At 47.7% G+C, this 27,683-nt stretch overlaps 1 protein-coding gene across 2 annotated transcripts in view; it reads left to right on the forward strand.

Moving 5' to 3' along the window:
• The first annotated feature begins 10,821 nt into the window (after nucleotides 1-10,821).
• Dad (Daughters against dpp) overlaps nucleotides 10,822-27,683 on the forward strand; it is a 53,514-nt gene continuing 36,652 nt past the window's right edge. The window contains exons 1-2 of one of the 2 annotated variants that reach the window (XM_022084927.2): nucleotides 10,834-12,258; nucleotides 23,217-23,270. In XM_022084927.2, coding sequence (XP_021940619.1) covers nucleotides 11,784-12,258; nucleotides 23,217-23,270 — 529 coding nt within the window. In that variant the 5' untranslated portion in view covers nucleotides 10,834-11,783. Of the gene's footprint in view, nucleotides 12,259-23,216; nucleotides 23,271-27,683 lie in introns of both variants that reach the window. The other variant, XM_022084928.2, reaches the window with a different exon arrangement.

A 27,683-nucleotide genomic window follows, 5' to 3' on the forward strand; every position in this document is an offset into this window, starting at 1 on the left:
GATCTCTGCCACCACATCCAGAATGATTCTAGTACCCATCCAGCCTCCTTAAAGACAAAGGTTACCAGACTGATAACTTGCCTATGCCATAACTAGGGGCCTGTCCTGTGCAAAGACACAGACAACCCTTTAGATTTCCAATAGGGCCCATTGGCAGTGAATTATGTCGTATAAAAGGTGGGGAATTTCTTGACTAACTGAGAAATTGTTACTTTCTCAAGGACTTTGCTTCATGGAATGAATCAGTTTCAATAAGGATGGCTCAGGAGAGAGACAGAAAAAGTGGCCATTTTAAGATGCAGGAGGAATGTTATTGAGCATACTCTCAAAAACCAGGTGAGAAGTACAAATATTTAACGACTCTTATGCATTTATGATGTGAATGAAAGAACTTTGTAATACAAAGTTAATTGGTATGAACATATATGACTCATGGAACCAGAAAGAATTGCCCATTATATCATGGACTGCAGACCCAAAGAAACCCAAGAACATCCATCCCCTGCTCTTGTGGTCAGCTATAAATTGAAGTGGGTCATCACATCCCAACCATGATTATGGAACACATTAGGGGCACCAGACTGGAGAACCAGCAGTGATTGCTAAACACACTGCAGGAATTAAACACACCATCAGCTTCAATATAAGTCATGGACAACATCCATACCTACTGTCCCCACATCATCAGGGTACCAACTGAAGTAACCAATCACCCCCACAACTTTTTCAACCATCAAGATGGATACAGATCACACAAATCCTGGTTACCTGAAGCCATTTAACCCAAAAACCTCTCTCAATACATAACCACTGAAGCTTTCTCCCTGACCTTGCAAATGAAAGAAAAATCTCATGCAAAATAAATCATTGCTTCTCCCCATAGCTATATATAGTCAGACTAAAAAATATTATTATTGTCAGTTAATATCAGTTTATCGCAAAAACTACTAACACAGTGATTACGTATATCGATAGTTATTACGTGTGACAACCACTAGTGCTAAGACATGTTTGTAGTACTGTGACTAGTTGGTTAATAGAATGAGTATTTTGTTGCAGGATGTATTTATATATTATTTAGTTACGTTGTGTATTAACAGAGATATGTTGCTGTAATGGGTAAGTTATAACAAATATTATTTTATCTCGAATTTTAACTTTCTGTCTGTATATTTTTGCGACATATACAGAGTCTGTGTTAGGTTAGGTTGGATTAGTGTACATAGTTTTTATATTGTGAACATAAGTAAAATATTAATTTCTTGAGAAATTTCGCATTGGGTGACATCGTGTGCGTGCTGGAGAGGACACTCTATTGTTCTTACCTAGTGTAATTCAAATTATGACCGTGAACTTTTGTATAGCGATACGCGGTTATAGATTGAGGTTATGTCTGTGTACAGTGGAAATTACTGTGATAATGTGGCATGTATATTTACTTTTATTGTCTTTGACGGCTATCATATTTGATATATATCATTCTTTAAACATTTGGTATGAAACTCATTCTGTGTGCTGAAAATTACAAAATGGTGAACTCAACTTTTGAACTTCCCAGTATTTCGAATTACATTGCCCAACATAGTATGGAAACGAAGATCACTAAGTACTAATACCTAAATTGAACGGACTGTAATGTTAGTTGTTAACTTTCTGAATGGTAAGAGCACAAAATATTTTTTGTGTCAGCTAATCAGACTTCACCTATCTTCGCTAAACCAAACCAGAGTGAACCAGGAAGGAGAGTTGTGAAATCAGTCACAATCTCCAGAATGTGGTATGATGGGCACTTACATTATTAACCTTAGCAGTAAATTGAGTGTCATAAATTCTTTCCAGAAGTCATATATGTTTGTCTTTAAAAGGGCTTGAATATTGAATATAGTGTTTGATTACATGTGGCAATGATGTCTGAACATACTACTCAAGTACTATTTATTAAATTTCAGAAGACTGTGCATTTTGATTAATTCTTTTTGAGCATCCATCAGATGATAATAGGAGTAAATAGAATCACACAGTTTACACACTGACATCTGTTAGACACCTCATGCAGTGCATACCAGGACCATATCCTCTTTTGAAAGCCTTTTCATGCATTTTATGGTTAAAAGTTGAAGATCTTGCAGTCATCTGTAATTACAAACTTGTTTAGATACTAGAGTACATTTTCTAAGCTCTTGTCTTATATAAGATGTGAAGCTTTTGCATTGACTGAATGCAATGAAGTGTTCTCAGACAATCAGCTGTGAGAATGGAGACTGTTTCTGCTTCCATCTTCAGGGTTTATGTGCTGTGACTGGCCACAAGTGGGCCATTAGGAGCAGTATTATTGTCAGGCACCAGACGTCCTGCCCTGAGCCAAGTCTGATTTCCTGAGCGCACTTCATTGCTAAATTTGTTGCGAGCCTTTGTAAATGCAAGTGATATCTTTTTTTGAATCAAACAGTAGATGGTCCAGTTTTGAATGAAGTTTTGTATAGAAATACTTTTCTGTGAAATGTAAGAAGAGCTGGGAAGTTTCAGTCCAGCGTTCATAAGTGGGTAAATAAGCAGAACGCTGCTGCCAAAGAGAGTTCATGTGCAATTCATAGTTCAGTTTTCGCTCTTTGTTTTGCGTCTTTGTCCATCTAGTACCAGAGCTCAGCACTGTGGAAATGCTGCAGATTCCATGAGTTTAGTCGTGCTTATTATATAAAGCAAATTACAGTGGGACTCTTCTGCAATGTGAAGGGCTGATATTAAGCTTCGCGTATCTGACACAACTGGGATGCATTTTCTATGTTTACTGATGTCCATACTAAATAATCTTTTATAACAGATGTCTTATGAATGCATTCACTTTTTCATAGTTTTCCAACTGAAATGTGTTTGCATTCTCGTCAATTTAATATTACGAAGAACAAATAAATTGTAAATGTCCAGCTATTGTAATGGAAATCAACACGATTGAGGTGGCTTTGTAAAACTGCGAGGAACACATCTGGGAAGCATGTGCAGTTCAATTTGAAGTCTGTTGGTGTAGAAAATTAGAAAGTACGATTTGAGGGTTGTCCAAGTTAAATTTAATCGAAATCCGTCCCGCGATTCTGGAGTTGAATCGTGCGGACAGAGAGACAGACATGTGACGCGCTGTGCAAAGAACTCGTAATCTGAAAGCTGTAGTCGATGTTATGAAGGGAGCGTCTCACTTTCTTATTTGCTGGTTTTCATCGCGTATGAACAGAAAGAGGAAGGACATTCCAAAACATGGCCTCAGTTTTGGAGGGCTCGTGTGCCTTTGTGCCTGCCGACTTCCTGGAAGTCACAGACACAGCTGTTTGTTGCGGACATGCAACCCGGCTTTGTACTGCGAGGATAGTTGGACGCAACCTTTTGTTCTAGGTCGATTAAATCTGAATTTAAGTGTTCCACGCTTCAGAGAACTTTGGTTGGGAAATCGCAAAGGAAAATTCGTTTGTTTCTAGATATATGCATTTATTAAAGCTGGGAAATGTCAAGTGAAGTGGATAGAGCTGGCTCAGGATGGCTTTCGCGAACTTAGTAATGAAGTCGGCTGTGTGACTGTCGACAGTTGAACGTCGTGTTCGATTGAGTCATTTTGATGTGCGACTTTATTTCGCAAACGATCCAGTGGCCATGTAATATTTACCTAACAGAACTTGATGAAGAAACATTCTCTCAAACGTCAGCCTTTCTTTTCTTCATTTGCGGCGCCATTTTGTACGCGCATGCGCGTCGGAGTTCGTGGCGAAAAAGAAATTTGTGGTCGTATAGTTGTTCGTGTTTTTAAAAAGCAAAAAACTGAGAATCCGTTTTTCTGTGTGCGAAAACTGTGAAGACGTCGAGCATTTATCATCTGCTAACAAACAGGAGTCATCTGGTGTAATGATGGGGGATCCAGAAATCCATTTGGGAATTGAGACTAGCCAATTACTTTAGCTTTCGAGCTGCGTCCGTTGTGACGAAGCCAGAGGGCGAGTCGACCGAATAACAAATGAATGACCGCTTGGTTCAGTCGCGTTGTTGATACTAATCCCTAATATATTTTAGTTTACAGACGCTCGTTGGTTGAGTGATGTAGACCAGGTTTAACGGGTAGCCTAACCTTATCTTTCTCCGTGACATAATTTAAAAAGATTTACGAGTCAGGATCGCTCTCTGCTGTGTGAACGTTGTGCCCTGCACAAAAACATTATCTATGGGGCGCCTCTCCGTTTTTGGCTTCGGCGCCAAACAAGTTGAGTTGAAAATGCGTCGCCACGTTGTATGTGGCCGAGTCGGCGTCGCTTTGTTTGTGTGACGGCGGGCGCCAGCCAGCGCCCCTCTCCTGCCACCGGTCAGTGTTGTCCGTCGCGCGGCCCTCCGAGTACCACGCGTCGTGCACGCTCAGTTGCCCAGCGCAAGACCTTCGGCGCCGTTTTACACGAACGCCGCGAGGGACGTGGAGGTATAGCTCCACTCATTCTTCCATCAGCCCCTAGATGGATGCGGGTGGAAGGAGAGGAGTCTGTGCCCCTGTCGGAAGCCACTGCTGTCGTCTCGCGTAACTTTTAGACCAATTAAAATTTCTCCTCCTTTTATTAAATCGTTAATCGGCGCACTACATGTTTCGGCCTATAGCTACGGCCATCTTCAGGGGCTTCCTTAGTTTAATGCATGAGTGACTCAGAGCTTAATCTACACCGTGGATCCAAAATACTGGCTTTAGATCGTGCGACGAGGATAAAAAGTCAAATGTCATGTCGCGAGGATGACGGATGTTGTTCAACCGGGTTTCGACGCCGCGGAGACTCGTAAGTCGCAGTCGCGTTGTCCGAAACGCTGGATGTAGTACCTTCGAGCCTACACGGCACCAGAACCCAGAAGAACGTAGTTTGAAGTTGAAGTCTGTACTAGTGGAAATTGTTCTCGCCTGCAGGTGTCGTAACCCCTGACAGCCGTGGATTGCGGCCTCGAGTGTTCTGTTGTTAGGATCAGGTCGGCAGCTGCTCTCTAGTTCCGCTCAGGACAGCCTCTTCTTCAAGACCCGCCATGCCATCGGTGGTTAGGAGGGAGGATTCCCCCCGTGTCCTGTGTCATTTCCCGGGGGGTAACATTTCTTTTGCCGAGGAATTTCGATTGCACAGCTGGACGGACGGTAAGTCGGTCGCCGCGTTTCTTCTCAGCTTAGAGCTGCAGTTTCCTGTTGTCTTGCGGTTCGGGAGTCGGTAACTGGGCCGATTCAGTGATGCGTCTCGGACGCCTTTTCATTCTTCGTGTTAGAAAATTACGGCACCAAATCTCACATTCCTACCTGAAATGTTTCTCTTGTTCGTTTGCATTCACAGACTTGTGGTGTCGCCTCCACCTCAGAAGTTTGTGCGTCCGCCATATTTCTATTGTTTCTTTTAGGATATTCGGTTCCCGCTGGAGCGTGGGCGTCTCCTCTGCTCAGTCTTCTGTGCCTTACCCGAAGACGGACTCGAAGTCAGAACCAGCAGGCAGGCAACGGGCACTCACAAATAGCTCAGTTCGAATCCCGCCCAAGGCATGTCCCATGTAACAGGGCACGTGTTTGCGGTCGCGAGCCACAAGCAAACAATCCCACTGTGTGGCTGTTTCCGTCCAGACTGAATCATTGTTTTCCATTTTCCATTTAATGTAAAGACGAATAAAAAACGACGTTGTACGAGGAGTAGACTGAAAGGCGAAGAGCCATTTCTCGTTCGCAAGAGAAAAGTGGAGACGAGTGCATCAGTGGTCTATGTGGCTTGAGGCCGTCAGTGGATTCAAGTGACGTCACGACCAGAGAAATACAAACGTCGCCAGGAATTTCACGCCGCGGACGGGGGTGGCGACTGTGCGTGCCTCCTTCTAAGCATCGCATTGTAACTTCAGATTGAATTGGCACAGACGTTTCGGTGTACACGCCCTTTCAGGAATGTGTCTCCCTGCGCTGCGGATCGAACAGGCTGCAGTTGTCAACAGTTTTAATTTTAAATCGCAATTAGACTTCAGGCAGTTTTAAAACACAAGTTTATCCTCTCGAAATATGATCTGGCTATCGACTATTACGCACTTATCTTCTTAACAATCTTCTCTTTTCCAAAACAACGATCGAATTGTGATATACTTTCGACGAGTTTCGAAAAATTTCTTTATTCTCTGTTGATTCAATTGAATTTGACACAGCAGCTTAGATTCAGTGGACCTTTGTCTCTGTACAGGGTGTGTATAAATTTTCTTTAGAACTTTACTCGTGGGAGAAACGTGTTTTGAGCGTAGTCTGCGAGAGGAAGTCTCACATTTTCACCGAACTCCAGCGTCCGTCGTTTCCCACTGCACTGCACTCGTCTTCGTGAATCGAATCAGTCGCCGTGGACCCGCAGGAGAAGGCCCAGTGCGTGGAGTGCTTCGTACGGGTACGAAGACGTTTCAGAAGACGTATCACATGACGCCATCAGTTTCAGGAGGCCGGGGCTACGTTCCGCGTTTCAGGGAAGGCAACAAACAGAGCTTACGCGTCTGGGGATTTGAACACCCTCGAGCTACAGCGGAGCGCAATGCAGACAGCCCAAAATTAATAATATGTAGTGTGGCCTGTCGCACGACCGTTTGATCTGAGTTACGTGGCTGTGCTGGGAAGTTTGTCTATCAACAGTTGCAAGAACTGCAGCCTGCCGTGTTCTTCGAACGCCACACCGGGGCTTGATTGTGTGCGCGTCTCTTAATCGGCATTTGCCAAACCGATTGGCCGGCCAGATCACCGGACATCACTACCCGCGATTCTTTCTACTTCTGATGGGGATACGTAGAATTGCAGGGGCTGACATGGATGGAGCTCGAACGTCGTTTGGACGCTGTCCGTGTTGAATGCGGGTTTCGTCTCGCAGATTACGCTCAAACGGTGTGTTTGGGACTTTTCATAGAGGTTTCATTCACGAGCGAAATTTTAAAGATAATTTATATACGCGCTGTATTACAAGTGGATAAAATATTGCAATGTAAAATATCGCCAAGTTACGTGTTGGATGGTTGGTAATCTTTTAAAATAATAAAATCTTTAAAGAAAGATTAGAAACGACTTTAATTATTGTATGGTTCTTTGCTGAATTTTACAATAGAAATTTGCTTTTGATGTACCACAGAAGATTTTCCCGTCATTATTTTCATTTTGAGAACTTTCCAGAAAAGTTTTCCAGCGAAGCAGAAATGCTGAAAGTTAAAGCAGTGGCAACGATTCCACAGAGTTCGTGGCCCAATTCGCTTCCCGTGGATCGGGAAACAAAGCGAAGACGACAGTTCTCGTATCGAACCCCGTATTCGAGGACAGATGGACTGACTTCGGATCCTGTAGTCGATGCTGGGCGAACGGATATGGAGGCCGATGTTTCAGAGGGTGCTTACTGTTTCGATCATTAGGGCGCCCTGATGATGGCAGCAAACGTGGGTAAACGTCTACCAGAAGACAGCCGTGAAAACCTCAAATCTGCGTCATTCGCTGTGACGCCAGCAAACAGAATTAATCCAGTTCGTCTTTGAATTTCTTGTGCATTTTATCCATCGTTTGTTTGTGTTTTCTAAATCTTAGAGCACCGTAAAACGCGACGTTTCGAAACACAGGTCTTTCTTCGTCTCAGGTAAGAAAGTGGAGCGGGGAGGAACCACCGGACGACTTGATGTCTGCCCCCTTTTTGCTTCAAGAGGGGAGAGAAGTAATTTTTTAAGATTTCAAGTCTTCAAGGGAAGAAGGAAGAAACATTTTGGACAGAGTCCAAAAAGAAGGGGCCGCTAAGAACTGCTCCTTGTAGAAAACTGGCTTACGCGATGTCTCGTGACAGCGCCCAGAATGATCGTTCGCCTTGCCCTGCGCCCGGGCAGTTTAACGTTGCAGGTGCGGGTGGATGTGCCACTGTTGCAGGCAGTGTCAGTAAGCGTCGTTTCCTTTTTGGGTCCAAAAACGAGAAGAAGACTTCGGGGCGACAAGAAGGACGGCGACTCGCGGCATCTAGAGCAGGGAAACAAGAAGACGTCGGTCGCCGTCGACGTCGTGACGACGTCTGTGGAGACTGGAGGCGCCGGGCGGGCTCTGGAGCCGGACAAGCTGGAGCCCAGCGCCTCCGGATGGCAGGCAGCACCGCGAGTGACGTCACTGCACACGCAGTCGTGACAACGAGAACACGAAGTGAGGGAGGGAGTCGTCATCGTCGGTTGCTACGACGTATTTTGAATTTGTGAGCACCGGCAAACGCCGTGGCTTCTCCGCGGGCGGAGCCGGGTTCAGACCCGGGTGACTTCGGACGAAGCGACTTGCGGCAGGTTCCTCGGCTGTCACCGACCCACGAGGCGTGCCCAAGCAGCCCGTTGTCCTAGGAACGGTGTCCCAACGACCGCCTGGGTCTTCTGCCCTCCCTCAGGGCTACCTCTGTTTGGTTCCACTTCCTTCCTTCCTTCCTTCCTGCCAATCTTAGAAATCGGCAAATGTGTCCGCTGATTCAATATCGCAAAGACATTTAAAGTCTGAAAATAATTGAAGATGCTAGGAACAAAGTTTCAGCCTTCGGTCTGTAAAGACCACAAATTTATTGTCAGTAGCAATAAAACAAATGAACGGCGTCCACGATAAATCGAACAAAACCAACGGCTCGCAAGCTGACACAGCGAGACAGAAATTCCGCTGAGTTATCTCGGACACTTTCATGCGCGTTGGGGGATGAGGGGGTTGATTCTGAAGACCCGACGAACTTGTGCGTTACGAGGACGAAGGAACTCGGATTTTCTCAGGTGGAATCACTTTCTGTTTGGTGAGCACGTGTTTAATCACGCATTTTTATATTCTTTTGAGGTATTTGCACCTTTAAAGCACGACAAACATATTTTATGAATTTTTAGCACCAGAAAATCCGTTGGTGCTGTGCGTAAAATTTTTGTTTACAGGTAAACAAATTTGGGAGGAGATTCGATGATTAAATTCCATTTTAAACTTTGGCCCGAGAAGCAGTCATTATTGAGAAGCTAATAGTCGCTCATCTGGTCAAGAAATCCCCCCTGTGTTTGCAGGAACTCGTAGCTTTACTGAACCATGCGAACGCAGGTCACGTCCTGCCACTCCAATCAATGCCCACTTTAATATTATACTCCGATCCATGTCCAGGTGTTAAGAGTGGTCTTTTGCGTTCGCGCTTTTAATGAAGCAGATTTGCCAACCAAAAGATGGAGTTCATTGCTTTGTACACAGGATAAAGGCTTGGATGTTCGCGTTGTACGAACATCAGCCAGTAGATCGTGTCTGCCAATTCCCGTTGAGGATTTCTACGAACTGTTAGGAGAATTAAATATGAACTTGGTTCCAATAAACGTCCAGACAGAGGCTAAGCGTAGTGAAGGCGAATGTTGCAGTGGGGCTAAGCCCCTTCGCTGGCGCCCACCTGACCTGCGTTGCGGTTGAATCGACTGACTTCCGTGCTTTTATTTCCATCCCTAGAATTCGTGCGGACCTCAGGTTGGTACCGAAAGAAGGGATTTTGGAGTCTCCTGATGACCCCCAAGTTTCCACAAAAAAATAAACCTTTCAGCGAGAGCACCGCTGATAAAGAGGTCGAGACCTCCGCACCGCGGCGCGGTATCGGGGGTGACCCTTGAAGCTGTCTTCTTCTCTGGTCAGCGCACGTTTTTCTTTCTAGGGACTCCGCCCTCAGTTAGCTTTTTGCTTGGTTGATTGGTTGAGGATAAGGGCGGAGATGGTCCTCGAAACGTCGGCAGGCTTAAACCATTTGTCACTGCTGATAGCCCGATAAGATTTGTCGACAGCCACCGCGAAAGCTTGGCTTGTGCTGCGCGCAGGAGGATTCTGGAAAGCAACTTCGGGACCTGCAGATGAGAGAGTGGCAGGGTCCATTCATCGAGCAACAGGCCGCGGGTGTCCGACGCAACGTTTCGGTGTTCTTCCCCGGTTCCGGGCGCCTCGCTCTCAAGCGCCGCGCCTACCGTTACAAGCGTTCTACTGCAAGAGTGGCACAAAGTGTTCCAGTTGTAAACGCGGGCAGCACGAACGAGCTGCAGCGTTTGCGCTAATGTTTCGAAATGTTTGCAAGGAATGTGCCGCCTTTCACGTTCACTTCGAAGCTCGCCAGTGTCTTATTACCCGCCTTTTGCCTAAGAAGCGGTCTGAGAGGCTTCCCCACTAAAATTTCGCATGCATTTGTCATGTCCGCTCATGCTGCAAGAGCTGTCGATTTTGGACTCTTAATCCGTGTACATTTCTCCGTTTACAATCTTGTATTTTTCTTTAAATTTACGCTTTAAATTTCTGCTGTTTAGTGAGTGCTTTGTGGGAGGGCGTGGTTCTGGTCGCTTCCAGCATTTGGCGTGAGCTGAGCGAGAGGTCGGCTGCTGGCTTGTCGCGACTGGTCCCTTGATATTTTAACGAGTCTGTCCAGGTGTACCAGCACCATCTTCGTCCTCGGATGTCTCTGGATCGGCAGACCACTTGGTTGATCCGGGTGATCGATCACCTTCTGTGAGCCTTCCGAGGACGCCCGGATCACCCAGTCTCAGTCCCTCCTGACGAACGGCGAACGCTGATGCCTCCACCGCCTCCCTGTTTATTCACAACCGCCGTGCACTTCTGAAGGTGTCTTTAAGCAGACCAGTAAATGACCCATCAAAATGTGTTCGTGACGCGCATGGAGTTTTAAAAAAATGTTCAGATAGTGTCAGAGATTAAATCCGTGTGGCATACAATTTTGAAGTTGATCTTTTAGTCCGTTCACCACCGAGTGTCATGTTTGATCGTCTTTAGACCCGTCTTGCTTTGAAGCGTTCGATCTGATGACGACTTCCCCTCAGGCTCGGTCGAGTTCAAATGATGGCGCCTCTAGCGGCCTGTTGTGGAACTCGTGAGTGGTTCCGTCTCTTTCTAAGTGCGCTTCGGTCTCTCTTCAGCTCGTATCTCGTGGATCAAGACCCGACAGTCAGACGCATCAGTTACTACATGGCTGTGCTAGTGTGCGGTGGCTATTAATACGTAGTTCGCGCAAAGAAGAAATGATGTGTAACGATGGATTCATTTCGATTGTTCAAACGTACAGTGTTCAGGGAAACAAATTCTCCTTCCGCACAACGAAGTAACACAAATGGAAGCTTTGACTGAAAAAGTAACAGAAGGACTAGAATGAAAACCAGTTTCAACGCAGTGCTAGCTCATATCTGTATCAGTACGCCAGAATTTTGTTTGCCTTCGTGTTCTGTGATGTGCTTTGCTTGTGGAGGTCGGCAAGAATCTTTTCGCATGTGGCAGATTTCAGTATCGAGTGACACAGTGATTGATGGTGAAGGACTTCTGATGTGATTCATACGTGCACGTAATTGAAATCAAGATAATGTGATGACTGGCGTCTATGTGGACCAGTCTCGTAGAGATAATTTGAGGCAAGTAGAAATGTGGTTTTACGCGCTGTGTGTGTGTGTGTAGGCAGCCATACGATTAATTCTAGGTGCCATAATGCTCTCATCATGGCCAATAATGATGGTACGTAGAGAGTCGCGATTGACAAGGGACCAAAATATTTTGTTAACAAGGAATTCGATTTGTAATTCTCTTTAAGAGAGAGCATGCGTATAAATTCGCCTGCTTGAGGTGTTTCAAAAAAGTCGCACGTGATTGGCGACCGGAAGCATCACTTGATTTTATATCAGTTCGTTGTGACCCCCTTGTGTATGAAGTACCTATAGTGGCTCCCAAATGCCCTTCCTCACGAGACGAAGCGACACAACCCTGGAAGACGCAGCTGTGCTCTTTCATGTTCCGGACCAAACGGAACACTTTAGCTAGACGCCTCTGGAAGGCGCGTGTGGTGAAAAGAGAGCATGAGGCCTCGGGCGAAACAGAAACGTTCTCGTCTTCCCCCACTCCTTCGTATTGCTGCTGTTGTTGTTGCAGCAGCAAACACACAAATTCCTGTTCGCAACAGCAACAACAACAGTGTTACAGTGCTGAAATGGTTCGAAGCTATTTGTTGAAGCGGCTCAAAGAGAGCCAGTTGGAGATGCTGCTAGCAGCTGTGGAGAGCCGTGGGGCGGATCTGTCTGCGTGCGTGCTCTTGCCCCGCGATCAGCCTCCGTTGCTGGACCCTCGATTGCTCTGTTGCCAGCTTTGGCGGTGGCCAGATCTGAGGCAAGACGCCGAGCTCAAGCGCCTGCCCGTGTGCAGATCTTCCAAAGACACCGTGTACATTTGCTGCAATCCGTACCACTGGAGCCGGCTCTGCAAACCAGGTGAGACGCCATTACAGTAAAATGTTTTCCTGGGCGCGCGAGTGAAACGTGGTGATGGAGTTTAAAGCTCGTTCAGCCATTTTGTTATTACAAAGCAATTCGAGGTAGTTTTTTTTTTTTTGGGGGGGGGGGGGTTACCCTTCGAGAACTTCGGCGGAAAAATGAAGTGCATTATAAAATTTTGAAGCTATTTTTTGAAAATGTGCTACAGTTTTACAGAGTGTCAGGTTGGCGTTTTGTAATTATATTGAACTGCACCGCCAGGAGTTAACATCGTTTCGTAACAGCGAGTGCCCCTGCCCGATTGTGCTGGTTTTTTTTTTTTTTTTTTTTGAGGAGACGCCCTCGTCCAACTGAGCGAGCGCTGGTGCAGTGACCACAGAAGTCAAAAGGCTCGGTCCACTTTTCACGATTCTCTGCGTTTGCATTTGTTTATCCTAGACGTCGTTCAATAAGTAAATGATCCTGGCGTGTGACTGGAAATGTTCGCTCCACTCCGATCTGTGACGTGGAACTTGCAGTTCAGAGCCCCGGTTCGCATTGCCAACGGAATCAGTTTTGGAAAGGGGCGCAGCCTTCCCATTTTGAGCTTGTTTTAGGCGCAAGGAACAGCACGTGTTTCCCGATGCTCGTAAGTGCCCGCGCGCCTGGAACTTCCAGCGCATTTGCGCGGAAAGTCGTATTTTTTTTTTTTTGGGGGGGGGGGGTTGGTACCGATTAACTTTGATTTTGAATTTAAAACGCGTTCCTTGGTGATTCGTGGGGCAGCGATCATTTTCGTTTCTCGTCTTTGGGTTGCTGTAAGTTTATTTGTTCAGGCATTGTGTAATGATGTAAATTTTGGAAGCTTTTCGGACGGGCGGCGGCGTCTTACAAATTGTTTAGTGGAATAAGAAACGGACAGAGACCTTTTGTCGACTGCCTGCGTGTAACATTTTCGAAGAAAAGGCAGTTCACAAGGCGAGGGTCATTAAACATGAGCCCAGATTGGCGATGGCGTTGCGTCCATGTTTTAAATTTGCACTGCGTTCGTGATTTTATTACAAAGTCAGGCGGCGCGTCGAGCACGTAGCACGTCGGCCTCTGAACTGCACGTCACTGCTTTCGATATGGAAAGAGAACGATAAGAAATGCGGCCTCCAGCTCAAAATACTGTTTATCTCCGAGGACCTGAATTTCGTTCCGCTTTCGGGTGGGGGGGGGGGTCTGATGTCACCCGAGTGACAACGTAAGTAGCCAGCATTAGTGCGCGGTTCATCCTGGGGTGGACGGACTGGATTCGAACACGGGACTCCGAACAGCGAGGCAGTTGAGTGCTCGTCTTGCAACAACAAGCTTTTCGGTACCAAACTTCGTTCCTGGTGGCGAATAAACCTTTAAGAGTGACCCATACGATTTTGTACGGGCGTAAAATGAACTCGTAATGCGAGGCTTCAGTTCTCGGATGTGTGTGGCAGTCGGTAATTCCCTTTGTGTATCAAAGGCTCTTCTTAATGTCGGTCAGACGACGGAATCGTCCGGTTTCGAGACCATAGTTGAGTCGATTTCCTGTCAAGAGTGACGGAGGGACCTCGGCGCACGTTCAGACACGTGCTAACCTTGCGTCGTGAGGCGGTCAGTCTGTGAGTGTCCGGCGCCAAGACGCATTTGTGCCCCCCAACCGTTAATTTTACTATAGCGAAACGTTTGAAAGAATTGGAACGCGTTTGAAGTTGGGCCCTTGGGCAGTGAACTTTGATGTATTCGCCAAAGGATTTGAATGGCAAACCAGACGCTGTTCATGCCATTAAGAATGACGTTCAAAACGCGTAAAACGAAATTTTCGCGCTGGCTTGAACTGCGATGCAGAACAAGAAACCTGAAATCGACGTTTTCCGCAGGCGTGCGTGGCCGGGGCTACCCGCCGCCCGTGCAGTTCGCCCACATCTGCCAGATCGTATCCGAAGTCGTAAGAGACGATTCCGAAAGTTTCGCTCGCTGTCTGGAGCTTTCTCGGAAGTACGAGTTCGCTTGTCATGGCCGCGACGCGCATTGTATTCTCTTCAGAAGTCGTAGCGGGCAGATTATTCATTACATTTATTTCTGTCGGCTTGACATCTGCAGTTACTCGAACTGCGTGACCTTAATTAAAAAATGTCTGCCTTAATTCTCCTCTTCTAGAAGACAAAAGAGAGCCGACGGGATGCTTATTACTACAAGCTCCTAAATTTAGATGATTACGTGTGTTCAACGACGAGCAGCTGATAAGAGGAACTTTGCTAGTTATCGCACGAGACAGGCGCACCAGGGGTCGTCGTGTTCCCGCGTTCCTTCACGAATTTCTGTCTTTGATGAATCAGACGGTACGCAGGTCCCGTTCCAAAAGCCCAAGAATGTTTAAATAATCACGCGTTCATGCCAAAAAGGGGATTGGGAATGTTCGTGTGGTCAGCAGTTGAACTGGCGTCATCTTTTAAGAATAATTTTTCTCTGAAATGCGCAGATTTTGGTACTTCCAATAAACAAAACATTTAGAACTTTTGTTCGTGCATTTTCGTGAACATTACGGAAGGTTTAGGCTTTAAATCGCAAAGTTTCTTTTGTTGATGACTGGGTAAGAGTCGACGAATACGTCTTAAAGTTGAACAGACGGACGATGTCCACGCTAATGCTCGGGGGTGCTGAAGGCAATGAATGTTTCCACACTGTGTGTGTGTGTGTGTGTGTGTGTTTGGGGACCCCGGAAGAGCTGTGGCCTCAAATTACTGCTTTTTACGCCGCCTGTCGGAAAGTAAATTTGTTTGCAAGCTGAAGAATGAGATTCTGCCCCGGGACAAACCAGAAGGCGCCTGCCGTCACTTGAAGCTTCAAGTCGTCGTACAAGGGAAAGGCTGTCAGCTTTATACGCGCGATGTTGCAACGTGTGTGTTCGTCTCGCAATGGGTTAATCGATTAAGAAAATCGACAGACGCGAGGTCCAGATACGAGATTCGAGAATTTCAATTCTCGACTAACAGTTGAGAATAAGTGGAAAGTCGACTTGGTTCGTAGAAGTGCCCTTCATGAAACTTGAGGGAGGTCGTGCTGCCATGATTGGCGCCGACAGAGCGACTCGCCGTCGCCTAGTGTCTCGGCAGATAAGCAGGACGTCGTGCGGGAGGCCTCGCTACACGATAATGGAGAAATACTTCGTCCGAGAATTATTTGAATATCAGTTTCGTCTGTTCCGCGTCGTCGCTGACGCAGGCTATGCGCGCCTTTAACCTCGGACGCCGGAAGTGTGTGTCAAGGAACAGATCCGCTGCAGCCAGCGACACTTCGGAGTTCCTGCTCCCTGGAGGCTGCTAGTGTATTCCGAAGGATTCGACACTGAAATCGAAGTACGTTCTGTGTTTCCCACTCCTTCGGGTCAGCGGATCCGAACCGGGTATGCAGCATCACACATTCTGGTCTGCAGTGCAAGTGATAGTTTGCAATTCCGATTATTAATATGATATGATATAATAATTTCATCGCAGCGATCATAATCTCTCTGATAAACGCAATCGGAATGATTGCACAAGAGCTTGTCCCGGCCTGTGCAGTTTCCACTCAGTACTCCTCTTGTCATTCGCTGCAGAAAGGGAATTCTTCGGTCGTAGTAAGAAGTAGGCCTGACCTGTACAATGTTAAATAGGATTGAGGAATGGACGTGCCGAGTAATTTCGGTTCCCAAGTACGCGTAAGCACGCGTTATTATTAAGAATATTTCACCCAACACGTTTTCTGAGGCGCACCCTCAGTCTCCATGCCCCCGTAATCTTCGGACGCCGTGTTTGCGGAGAACTCGCGTCTTCGAGCTGCTGAAGCGGATGTCTGTCCGCGTTTTCCCGCGTAAATGAAGGGGCCTCCTGTCCAAGGAGATCTCGTGAGTGGGCAGAATCAGTTCTGAATCGGATCAGGCCCGTGGCCTTAATTCCTGTCGACTGAAGAAGTGCGCATCGCACGTTCGATTTTGGCATTGGCTCTCCATCAGTCGGCGGCACCCGCCCCCAAATGCTGTGTGCGAGACGTGCCTTTGTGAATGTGCACATGGCAAACGGCGTGGAATGTGGAATTCTTTGTTCCGGCGTCATCGAATAGGAACGAAACAAAATCTAACCAAATAAAAGTATGTGGAGTGCCAAGGCGTTTTTCGTTCAAGAACATTACTGAGCTAATGGCGAGATTTGGAATCAACTTTGAGCAGGCCGCTTCTCGTCTTAATTTCCAAGGCGCTCAGTTGTAACAGAACACGTGCAGGACACCCGAGTGGCTGCACGTGTCAGTTGGTGGCTGTCCCTTTTGCCCGCAATTCCAAATATTCTCAAACGGGAACCCTTTGACTCTGCCCAGATTTCGCCCTCTGTTCTCTCTCTGGACCGGCTGTTTAGTCCGTTGTGACTGCGTGATGGAATGTTTGCAGAGCAGATGATAACGTCACAGTTACCAGGAACTGCACCGACTGACTTCTCCCCAGGCTGGGTCCTTCTAGGCCTCACCCAACAGCTCTCAGACCTCATTCCACTGATCGTCCTCCGTTCCTCTGCATTTCGAAGCCAGGCGTTGATCGTGTATCCTGCCCTGACCATTGCGCAGTTCTTTGAATGAATTCGTAGTTTGTGCTGTTCTCCTGTCCCTTGCGTCGTTGAACATCCGGATGTAAGGAAAAGGTAGGAGGGATAAGGCGTGGAGATACTAAGTGAAGTTTCGTCGTTTGTCGACCACTGAATTTTGAAATCTAATCCACAAAGTAAGTTGCATCGTTTGTTCGTTAGGTTCAAAGCGTTGAACCGCCTTCTGTTTGCCAAGTTTGCATTTGGGCTGCATAAACCGTCAGTCAGAACTGACGTTCTGGAAAATGCTGCTGTTCGCTTGTCAAGTCATGAATTATGCAGTAATATACAGGAAATGTAAAGTTCATTTCCTCTACTGCCCCAGTGAGCGTGTCCTCTGGGACCGACGCAAACCACGTTCCAGAGTCCAGTAAGAATTATTTACGGAGTTAACAGAGTAGCTAACATATGGACTGTAAACGTGCTCCATGCTTCTCAATCTGTTGGTGACTCCTCGAAAAACTGCGATCCAGAAGTTTTAAGCAGATTAAGCGTCAGTTATTCGCGAGCGCTGGACCTGAATCTTGAACGGATGTGCCACTAGAATAGCGGCGCTGTCACGACGATATGGCGCCTTGTCCGTCCGTCCGTCCGTCCGTCCGTCCGTTCGTGTGGGTGCGACGTGGCCCAGATAGCCGTCACGTCAACGAGAGCTATGTATAGGCCGACGCAAATGGCGGACTGTGCTGCCGCGCTCACATCGCCAGGAACTGCGCAGGGCCACTTTTTTTCGAGAGTGTTGTTCATTAAAACGCGCGCTTAGGACTCCCGCGCGTTCATCGGCGTGAGAGAGACGCGGTACAAATTTCAACAGAATTGTCCTCTCGCGTTTGCCCTTGAAGAGGTCACAGAGAGTTTCATGATTCAGGAACATTCTTTGGACCAGACTCCTGGAGACTGTTACGAAACGAGTCCAGCCGACGCCACCAGTTGGTTTGGTCATTCGTTGGATGTGAACGTGCTGGAAACATCCGTTCCCTCGCGAGCCGTGTCCTCAGTCGGGACACGATTGAGGCGAATCCCAAATTTAGTGTCCTTTGAATTTATTATTGAACATTTGGCCCCTTACAGAATCATTGTGTGTGGAATGCGCGTTCTTAGCAGATTGGCGCTACGATTCGAAGAAGTGCAGAGAAGTTTTGAACTCCTCGACCTTCGGCTAAATTTGTGCCAGTGCAGGAGACGACAGCAAACATCTGCATTGCACAGGGTGTCAATGAATTGAATGACGCAGAGAAACACAGTTTTTCGCGCGTGGTCACTGGAGGTCGTGCTTAAGGATTTAAAATCGTCCTCAGATTTGCGAGCCTTTTTTTTTTGGGTACTCGTTCACGGGACTTCGACGTCGCTGGGTCTTATTTCTTCGTTTCGACGGAATACAGGCTTGACATTTCGTCACGTGACGCCACTAGCCGCTCTATCGGTGTCCTTGTGCCTGCCACCGACTTCGAACTGTCCACCATTTTCTCTGAATTTTATGAATGACTTGCCGTTGGAAGTCGCTAGCCTTTTTTTTTCATTTCCTCTAATTAGCAATCGTCAATACAAACATGGCGGACTTCCGTAATTATGGATTGTGGGACACTCGCGTGTATTTTGTGGCATAACCGTACAACGATGGCAGAAAATCCTTCGCTTGCTAGTGCCCAGCGTCTGCCGATCGCGGCATTAGAGGTTAAGTCTGACAACTTTTCCGGCTCTGCACGAAACTGACAGAGGAAAGGTATTTAGCGGAAAGGCGGATGTACATTTGCGTTGCGTAACTCTTGGCTGTCTTCGCCACCAACATGGAAGCAGTCACGAGTTCTCCCTGAAACTTTGCCGAAGTCTGTGTGGTCGTAGCAACGTTTTGGCGTAAAAGATGGCCGGGAACTGATCGTCCTCGCAGAGATGCGATAATTCGACACAGTCGTACGACGAGTTGCAATTTTAGCGATTGTTTGAATTTGTTCTTATCGAACGCGGTTTTTCTGTGCCTTAAGTCAAAGCTCTAAGCACCGTGAAATTTTTGTTTCAACGGTCTGAAAGAAGAGGGCATATTTTATCGTATTTGTTCGTAACTTTACTAGACTGTCGGCCTCGTTTTGCAGAAAATCGGAAGAGAGCTCTGTTTCATGTCATCGCAGTTATTTCGAGGGACACAGCCGAGGTCCTGTGAGCGGCCGTGGGCTTAGAATACAATGTCGGAAGACAAAAGAAGGAAGCGGCGAGCACCGATTTGTTTCAGGACGCCGACAATTCTGATTTCGCTCAAATTCGATGTTCGTAATTGTTTCGTCATGATGTATTGATGGTGCCTTTAAAATGCATTTGTGAGATTTCATCCCATGCCATGAAATAATCGGTTCTTGGAAGGCGTTTGTTTTACGTATTAGCTTTGAATAGGTCGCGTACGGACGACTTCGGCTGAGAGATTTATGATCGTGTGTCGGGTACTTCGCGAGCCAGCCGTTCGTCTGGTGCTGGCGCCACTCGTCTAATTGCGTTTGTCTGTGTCTGTCTTTCGCGGTCTCTCGCTGCTGGCCGACCGACCGACCGACCGACCGGCTGGCTGTCCCCCCCTCCTCCTCCGAGCAGCCGATGAAAGGTACTTCTTAAAGCTTCCGCAGACGATCGTCCGAAACTGGCGGCCCGTAATTTCTGAGGATTCTCGTGAAATGGCCACCCCGTGCTTCGTGCGTGTTCTGGAGGTCAGCTCGGTCGGTTCCCGTCTTTCTTGGTGGAGCTAATTGAGGCTGCATCCAACTTCAGCTTCCGTCCATCTGCCGCACGTACGTCGCTTGCAGGGATGTACAGAGTTAAAGAGTGAGACGCGCGGCGCGCGTAATCCAACATCTGCGTTGGTTTATTGTTCGTGAGCGTTGAAGGTGTCGTCTGCCTGCGCTCAAGAAACTTGTATCAGCGGCGAACTCTGCGCCCAGACGTAAAGGACGCACACGTGTTAGTCTTAAGAGGGCATAACCAACCTCTTGTAGCAACTGTATATGCTCCAACGATCAGTAAATCTGCGTTTCACGTGGTTCTCGGCGTCAACCATTGATCTTTGTTTCCTTTCTTCGATACCATTCGAACGAATATCGGCTTCTTAGGGTTAGTGGCTGTGGACTTGCCAGCCGCTTCAACAGTGAGTGGCCTAAACTTGCTTGGCATCGCGGCGACATATTACTGAGAGGTCGGACGCAACTCCTCTCGTGACTGAAGAACGCTTTTGCGAGCGAGTGAGTTCTCGAAGAAATGGGATGATGGATCTTTCGTCGTTTACTGGGTTCTTCCAGTGGCGGCTGCTGAGAGCGTCCCGAGGTTGAATTGAGACAAGTCGAGTTTTGGGTTGGGAAACCCGGGGAAGTGCAGTCCGTGGGACGTTTTCCCTGGGGCAGAGCGACCTGGGCGAGTGAGGAGTAGACGAGGGGAAGCTGCCAGCCTGCAGGCAATGGATGTGGAGGATTCTGCGTGTGCCATAGTACAGGGTGGTCGAAAAGTCACCCTAATCCTGGCAGTTGTAGTTAAAAAAAACCCGATATAATATGACGTTACTCTCTCGTTTCATCACTTTCGATGGAAACCGGCGAAGAGCTGCTGTGTCGCGGCAGAATCGGGAAATGTGTCCCTAACCCCACACAAGTTAAGTAGGAACGAGATGCAAGACCGTCGTCATATTCCTTGCCATGGCGAACCATTGCCAACAGAAGATTTTGGTTGGTACCTCTGTTTACAGTTTTTGCCTCCAAATCTATAAGCGAAGTAATTTGTCGATTTTAAGAACCTCTGGAGGAAGGGCAGACGATACAAACAAAGGCACTGATGCCGACCAAAGGTTAACTGAATTTATCCACGGTTAACCGGGGAGGACTTGCGCTCTGCAGAGCAGCCAGGGACATCCGTAAAACGTAACAAGATATTGTCTAACGACTCGGTCACCCTGACTGAGGTTTTCCATGTTTTTCGTCACTTGTAAGGCAATTGACGTCCTGTCTCCCCTTCAGCCAAAATGATACCCCCCCCCCCCATGTCGCAGAAACAGTCATCTAAAGCCACCGCGACCTCCCAGGTATGCATCCAATCGAAGTTATTTTCCTACAGGACAAAATGGCTTTTGGGATGAACAGTAGCTCCTGTTTTGAAAAGTCGTGGCCTTCAGCCAGTGCATTAACCCCGTGTTAGTGTGCAAGACGCCTCTGTGTGTTTGGATTCACGTAACCCAGCGAGGGACGACGCCCTTCGCTTGCTCAGGACTCCGGTCGCAGTTAAAATTTTGGTTGGATGAAGGATGCTCTGGCCTTGTCAGCACTTGGAGACCATCTTATCAGCTTGATGTGCGCGCTTCCGAGGCGGGTGACTGAACTGCGAAGTGTGATTGCGAAACGCAATTAACGCTCATACGGCATTGTTATTCCGGGCGACAGTTTAATTAGGAAATTCCAAGATCATATTTGGGTTTGGAAGGTGGTGATTAGGCCTTTTACACGTGTCCAGGCAGACGTCGGCAGTTTTCAAACCGGAGCCGCAGAGAGGTAATTTTTAAGTCTTGATGAAGTACGTTTGGCCAAGAATACCGCCGCTCCAGGTCCAGGAACACACTTGCGGAACGTTCTCGTACGTGTCGAGTCTCCCGTTCGTTGTCTGGGGCATGTAACGACTCGCGTGGCGATGTTTGGATAAGCAGCGGGCTTTAATTAAGCCAAGACAGGCGCGACTGCTTGAACCGACATGGGACGTTGCTTCATCTGTCTTAGATTTCCTGAACGGGACATACAGGGTGTCGTTTTATCCTAGGGTCTGGGTCACGTAACGGTACAGAAACGTTCACTTTTCAGGGAAACAGATTTAAAATTTTGAAATTTAAAAGTACGACTTTCCTTTATAATTCCTTTATGTTTCTCGTTAGGTTTTCATTAAAAGCAGTCGGTGTGGAATCTAGGCCTCCCCCAAATACCGAAACGACGCTGCCGTCCATCAGTCCGCCGCACCTCGACGCCTGTTCCATAGATTCTCCGGCACGGTGCGCTGTGCTTCCTCCCCCCACCCCTTCCTCCTTGTGTCCGTAACGATGGCGCGGGCCCGACTGACAGAATGGACTCTGGAACCCAAAATTTCATTCCGAGGAATCCGCTGAAGGTCGCGGCTGAGGGAGAGGCCTCTGAAGGAATTACGTAAGGCTTCAGCTGCGTTCCGTGGTGGATGGAATTAGTCGTGAGCGCAGGTTTGGAACTTGTGGAGCGAGGGGTTTGGGTGTAGGCGGGACCGAGGTATCTTAAGTTGTCTGCTCTGGCACGCACCGCGACTGACCGAAGTGTTGGATAATGTCTGAGAAGAGAACATGACATTTTTCGTGATGGTCTGTCGCCATCTTGCAGGAATTGTGTTTCAAGCGTTTTGCAACCGATCTGCTCATTCGTGTTACGTCCGTTCAACTAAATTGTTTTCCGGGAGGTGGTCGGTTCAGATGTCGTGCGGGCAGCCGGCTCCTGAGTTTCCCCCCCGTGGTTTTACAAAACCTCAGTAGGACTTTGAGATTGTCTGTCTCCAAGTCTTTGGCTGTTTTCCCACTTGCACTGACACCGATAGTCCTTGTAGCTGAGGCAGCGGTGTTAAACAGTCTAAGAACCAATCTTGGTTGCTTATGTTAGCACCGATGTGTGAATTAGTTCACTTATTTGGAACTACGTGCGTGTGACGACGAGACTTTTAACTAGTTTGAACAGCGTATGAAATGAGACGCAGTTCAAATAACACGTCACAAAATAAAATAAGTACCTTCAAGGGTTTAATATTAACACGATGAATAATTCTCGTTCAGAATGGAGTGGGCACGTGACGTCAGGTAGTACGCTGTGTTTTCGTCATTTGTTTTTACACGGACCAACTTCTGCTTCGAGTGGGCATTTCAGTTTTTGAATAGTTTTATCCATTTCAAGGATTCGTCTTCCACAGAACCCAGAATGGACCGGGCTTTCGCCTTCAGAAGCCAGAAGCTTAATTGCGGCTAATAACTTGAAGGTGACATCGTTCTCGACAACCCAGTTCTTCAACTGCAACTGGCGGTGGTTAGCAAAATTTCTGTCTGTCTTGACAGTGCGGTGTGTGCGCTCTTGTTCATATTAATTAATTAATTAATTAATTAGTTTCGACATTTCTTCTCCAAAGGCGACGCTCTTCTGCGTTGGCCACGACTGCATTGAACTTCACTGGAGTGACTTCTTATGTCATCTGTGAGTAAAACCGCTGTTCGGAAGATGATTTGTTTTTAAAACTTGCGTCGCTGTGACAATCTTTTCATCTCTGTTCCGGTGTGGAGTACCGAGTGCGTCCTCGTCCATCGTCTAAGCTGATTCGTTTCTGTTCCAGAGTCGCCTCCGCCCCCCTACTGCAGGTCTGCGAGGGACCGGCTGAAACCAGAAGGTAAGTCCAGCCTCTAATTTGCGTGCGTGTGTCCGCAGTTGGTTTCGGTGCAGCGGCGTCCACACCAACTCCTGGGGCCGCTGCTGTTTGTATGTTCCGAAACAACTTTTTTTGTAGTCTCCCAGACGTCTGGGCGCCAGGGTAACTTTCGTCCTTGAATGCGTCAGTGGCTTGCTCTCTCCGATTCGCTGTCCGATAAGCACTCTTACGTTTTCTCGTGGCAGTGAGATATGACACGCATATCGAACATTCCGAATTGAAATATATGCCCGAGGGCATACGAGATAATTTTTCCGTGTTCCGTGGACTGCAGCGACAACCCCCCCCTAAACTGCGTTCGTGTTCCGAATCGCTTGGCCGGACGCAAAGAGAACAGTTGGCGTCTGTTCGCCAACATCGAAAGAGTCTCGCTGTCGGTGTTATCAGAACGACGATGTCGGTCGCTCAAACTGCCCCAAGTGGCGCAACCGAGTGTCAGGACGCAAAGTGGGATTAACTTGCGCCACCAGACTGCGGTTTCTGGGGGGTACAGCGTCTCTCGTGACATCATTCGTTCGCAAATAGTCGTGCAGTTTTGTGCCGAGCCATTCACTCACAGCATCTCTGAGTGATACCAGAACTGGTACAGGTCCGTCGGGTACCGACGTTCTTTTCTCGAGTACTTCCGTCCTTCCTTCCTTCCTTCCATTTCAAACCGTGTCAAATCGCAGTTGATTGGTTGCGCTGTTGAGTGACCACGTGGTATCAAACGTTAATGTGTCGAACAGATGCACCGTAGCTCCAAGAGTTCGTGAGTCCTTCGGTGCTGGGGCGCAGTCCCGTCGTTATCGTAAGGTGCTGGAAGCCTGTGGACGTTTTAGGTAAGACGATGAATTGTGTATTTTGATGCTTGGAGACGAAAGGGCGTGATTATCACGTGACGTGGTCGGTCACCAATCACAGTACACGCGAGTAACCCAAATCCTCGAAGCAGCGGAACCCCCGCGCGCTTTGGGAGAGGGCACGCAGTAAAATACAGAATGAGCAGGGCTGTACCAACGTTGTGGAGAGCGGATGTCGCTTTGCTGATGGCCTCCTTCGCCTGCAGGTTGAGGATGATTTGTGGCAACAGATCTGTTCGGAGGCATTTCTGCGATCACACGTTCGCGTCTCTCGAAACGAACGGCGTTCGTCCTGCACGTGCTCAAAGACCAGCGGCCCAGTTAACGCGAATCGTCGAGCAAACATTTGCTTAAACTTGGTGATTGCTTTATGTTCTCTGCTGACGTGTTCTTTTTCTGTTTCGTGGCACATAGTATTTTAAACTGCGGTGTTGCCACAGTTACATGTTCAGGGCTGTTAAAAGTGTTGTCACTTAATATGGAATGAAAATGGATGCCTCATGCACAGGGCTTTGAACTTGGAGCGACCTAAGAAACGTGCGATTTGCGACTTGAAATGTCTGTACCTGCCATGTTCACCGAAAACCAGCAAAATTTGAGCTGGGTTCAGCTGGGACAAGCGTGGAACTGAGGCATTAGGCCATTATACGCTGTTATGTGCTGATCATTACGCGAGAGTTGACATTTTCGCAGGTTTCTTAGCCATAACACGTCATGTCTAATACAGGGCTGGTCTGAATGAGGTTCCCGATTTGAAAGACATGAAATTCAGATGCACAAAGTTGGTACCCAAGTTTATGTTGGTACTTCGCGGCCGCGTAGTAACACTGTTCGCCGCCAGGGGCGATTGCGAGACTACCAAACAGATGGATTGGCCGTGCTGGTCCTGATGATGATGAACTTCTGCGTTGGCCCCCACGTTCACCGGGCCTGACGCCCTGTGATTCTTTTCTGTGGGGGTTCGTCAATTTAGAGTCTTCGTGCCACCCTCACCACAGACCTTGCTTGATCTGCGTGCCACTGCAGCAGTCGATCATTGCCGCAACGTGTCTGCGAGGACACCAAGAGTTTCCAAGGGGGCTTACATTGAACACCTGTGATGTACCGAAACAAAACTTGGAGAGTTTCTCTTTCCATCGGTAACCAATTTTGTGCATCTGAATTTCATGTCTTTCAAATCGGGAACATCATTTAGACTAGCCCTGTATAACGGCCTAGTCGCCAGGGGCACTGTGGCCTTACATCACAAAATTCGTTTTCTGACGGAAAGACACGCGTTCAGGTTAATCTCGTCTTGGTAGAAGAGAGCTTGACGCGAGATGTAAAGCTTGTGGAGGGAGCACTCAGGATCAGGGAAAGGAAGTGTCTGAAAGGGAACTGATAAGACGTCTGCACACAGAGAAGTGAGTTACAAACCTAGACGTAGCTCCGTAAAAGAGGAGATGTTGATCTACTCTCAGATTTCCCGGGCGTGCTGAACACAGGGAGGAATTACTGCTGTAAGCTGCTAGAAAAGTATGCGTGGGATTGCGACCGAGAAGCCTGAAGGCATAAATCATCAGATGTTGATCATCATATTCCGGCAGAAATTATCCAGGCGGGGGCAACACATTGCGTTCTGGGATCCAGGAACTTACTGTGCTTGGAATAAGAAGAGATTTCTGCAACAGGGGAAGGAGTGCCTTGACTGTGCGTGTTTATGAGAAAGGTGATAAAGCTGAATGCAGTAATAATTATCGAGGAATCTCACTCTTATCAACTGCATACAGAATGTTATCCAACTTTCTTCTGTCAAGGCCGTCTGTATACTTAGAGCAAGTTACTGAAGATGATCTCTGTGGATCGCAAGTTGTCAATTATTTTTCTTGTGATCGATCGATCGATCGATCCTCTGATCCACTGTGGGCATTACAGCTACCTACTTGGCTTTGGCTGTTGACATGGTTACCGAGCGAGACGTGTGGATGACGGGAAAGTGGACAGAGATTCATTAAAATAAGTACTCAGTAGTAGTTTACGTTCCATGTGAATGTTGACGTGTTTTGGAACGATGGCCTCAACGGATTGGTGAAGGCGGGCTTTGCCCCTTTTCATTTGCCTTACAACTGAGGAAAAGCACGTAAAACCTCATTCAGGGAATCCGAGTAGTTTGACCACTCTTCGCCCCGACTTGGCCGTGTTTTCAGAGACAGCCTCGGCCGGCCTTCTGGGCATCAGCCCCCCTCGGTTGCCCGTGGTTGACGTGAGTCACCCCTTGGTCGCCACAAGCGCCTTTCGAGTTGCCGAAATGAGGTTATGTTATGGCAAAGTAGTGTCAAGGATGCCCCGTTTCGATTTTTACAGCTCTCATGTCTTACCAAAATTTGGCTCGATCGAAGGCAAAGTAGAAAGCAGTGCGTCGCTTTGTATTGCTGTAACCCACGAGGGTTCCGCCACGGTGGTCCAGCGGTTAGAACGCTGGCCTTGTAATTCCTGGGGTCTCGGGTTCGAATTTATAACTTGTGTTGGGCAAGGCCGTGGTCTAGGCAACACGGAGTTTTCCTCCGTGGCATCCCAACAATTACTCCATTCACACACAGAAGAAGGCAATGGCAAACCACTTCTGGATCATCTGCCAAGAACGTATATGAACAGGTCCCAGTCCGAGAAGAGAAAAGGATGGAAGGATCCTGTTCATATGGACCTGTCGTCAGACAGAACACTAAATGAAAAATAAAAAAACCCACGAGGGGTTTACGTTTTTTTAGATTCTGCCGTGGAGTAAATGGCCTACGTTTTCGTGCTGTGTCTGCTTGTAGGTGTTCGGGAAAGTAATCCGGGACGGATTCTTCTGAATTGCTATGCCAGGCGCGTGGCTGCTGCACGGGCGTCCTCAGCGGCAAACCTCGACCTGAGAGGATGTGACGTCATGCGGTTGGCGCCAGCGCTGAAGGAGTGCACAGTGGCGTAGATCGAAATCTGAATATTGAAAATGAAAATTCTGCCAGCAAGAGGTGTGACGCATTGGTTTATTGGTGAGTCATGGAACGAAGAAATGCTTCAGCTGCTGTGTTACAAGAATGCAGTTCCCCTTTTAGGATTGTTGCGATTTGTGTGTGGGCAAGAGGTCAGAAGCGGAGAGCGAGCCCAACGGAGTGATTTATTTTGGTCCGTGTGTGGTTTATGAAACGATGCTACAAGTAGCTCAGAGTACAGGATGGCGAATAATGAAGTGGAAAGGATACGGAAGGTGATCGCGGCCGAACCGAGGAAAATTACGAACAACCTATCGCTCGTGCTGAGATGTGATCCGTGGACCTCGTCATTTCGAAGCAGGAGGAACTTGATACTCCAGGGCGTCACAATTTGGTGGTGAAGCAAGTCGATATTTTGCCGTGGTCCGGCGTTCGCTCGCGATCTCTCTCGGCTGAACATGCTCGTTGTTGAGGTCGACCATCCGGCCCAAAGACGTCGCGAGTTACGAGTGACAAGACGAGACGTGGTTGGCGGCGGGAACCTGAGGCCAAGCGCAGAGAAGAAAATCTGCCCCGAA

The sequence above is a fragment of the Zootermopsis nevadensis genome, unplaced genomic scaffold, assembly GCF_977971745.1.
Source record: "Zootermopsis nevadensis isolate Lab colony 2312 unplaced genomic scaffold, Znev_1.0 Znev_ptg000001l, whole genome shotgun sequence".
NCBI lineage: Eukaryota > Metazoa > Arthropoda > Insecta > Blattodea > Termopsidae > Zootermopsis > Zootermopsis nevadensis.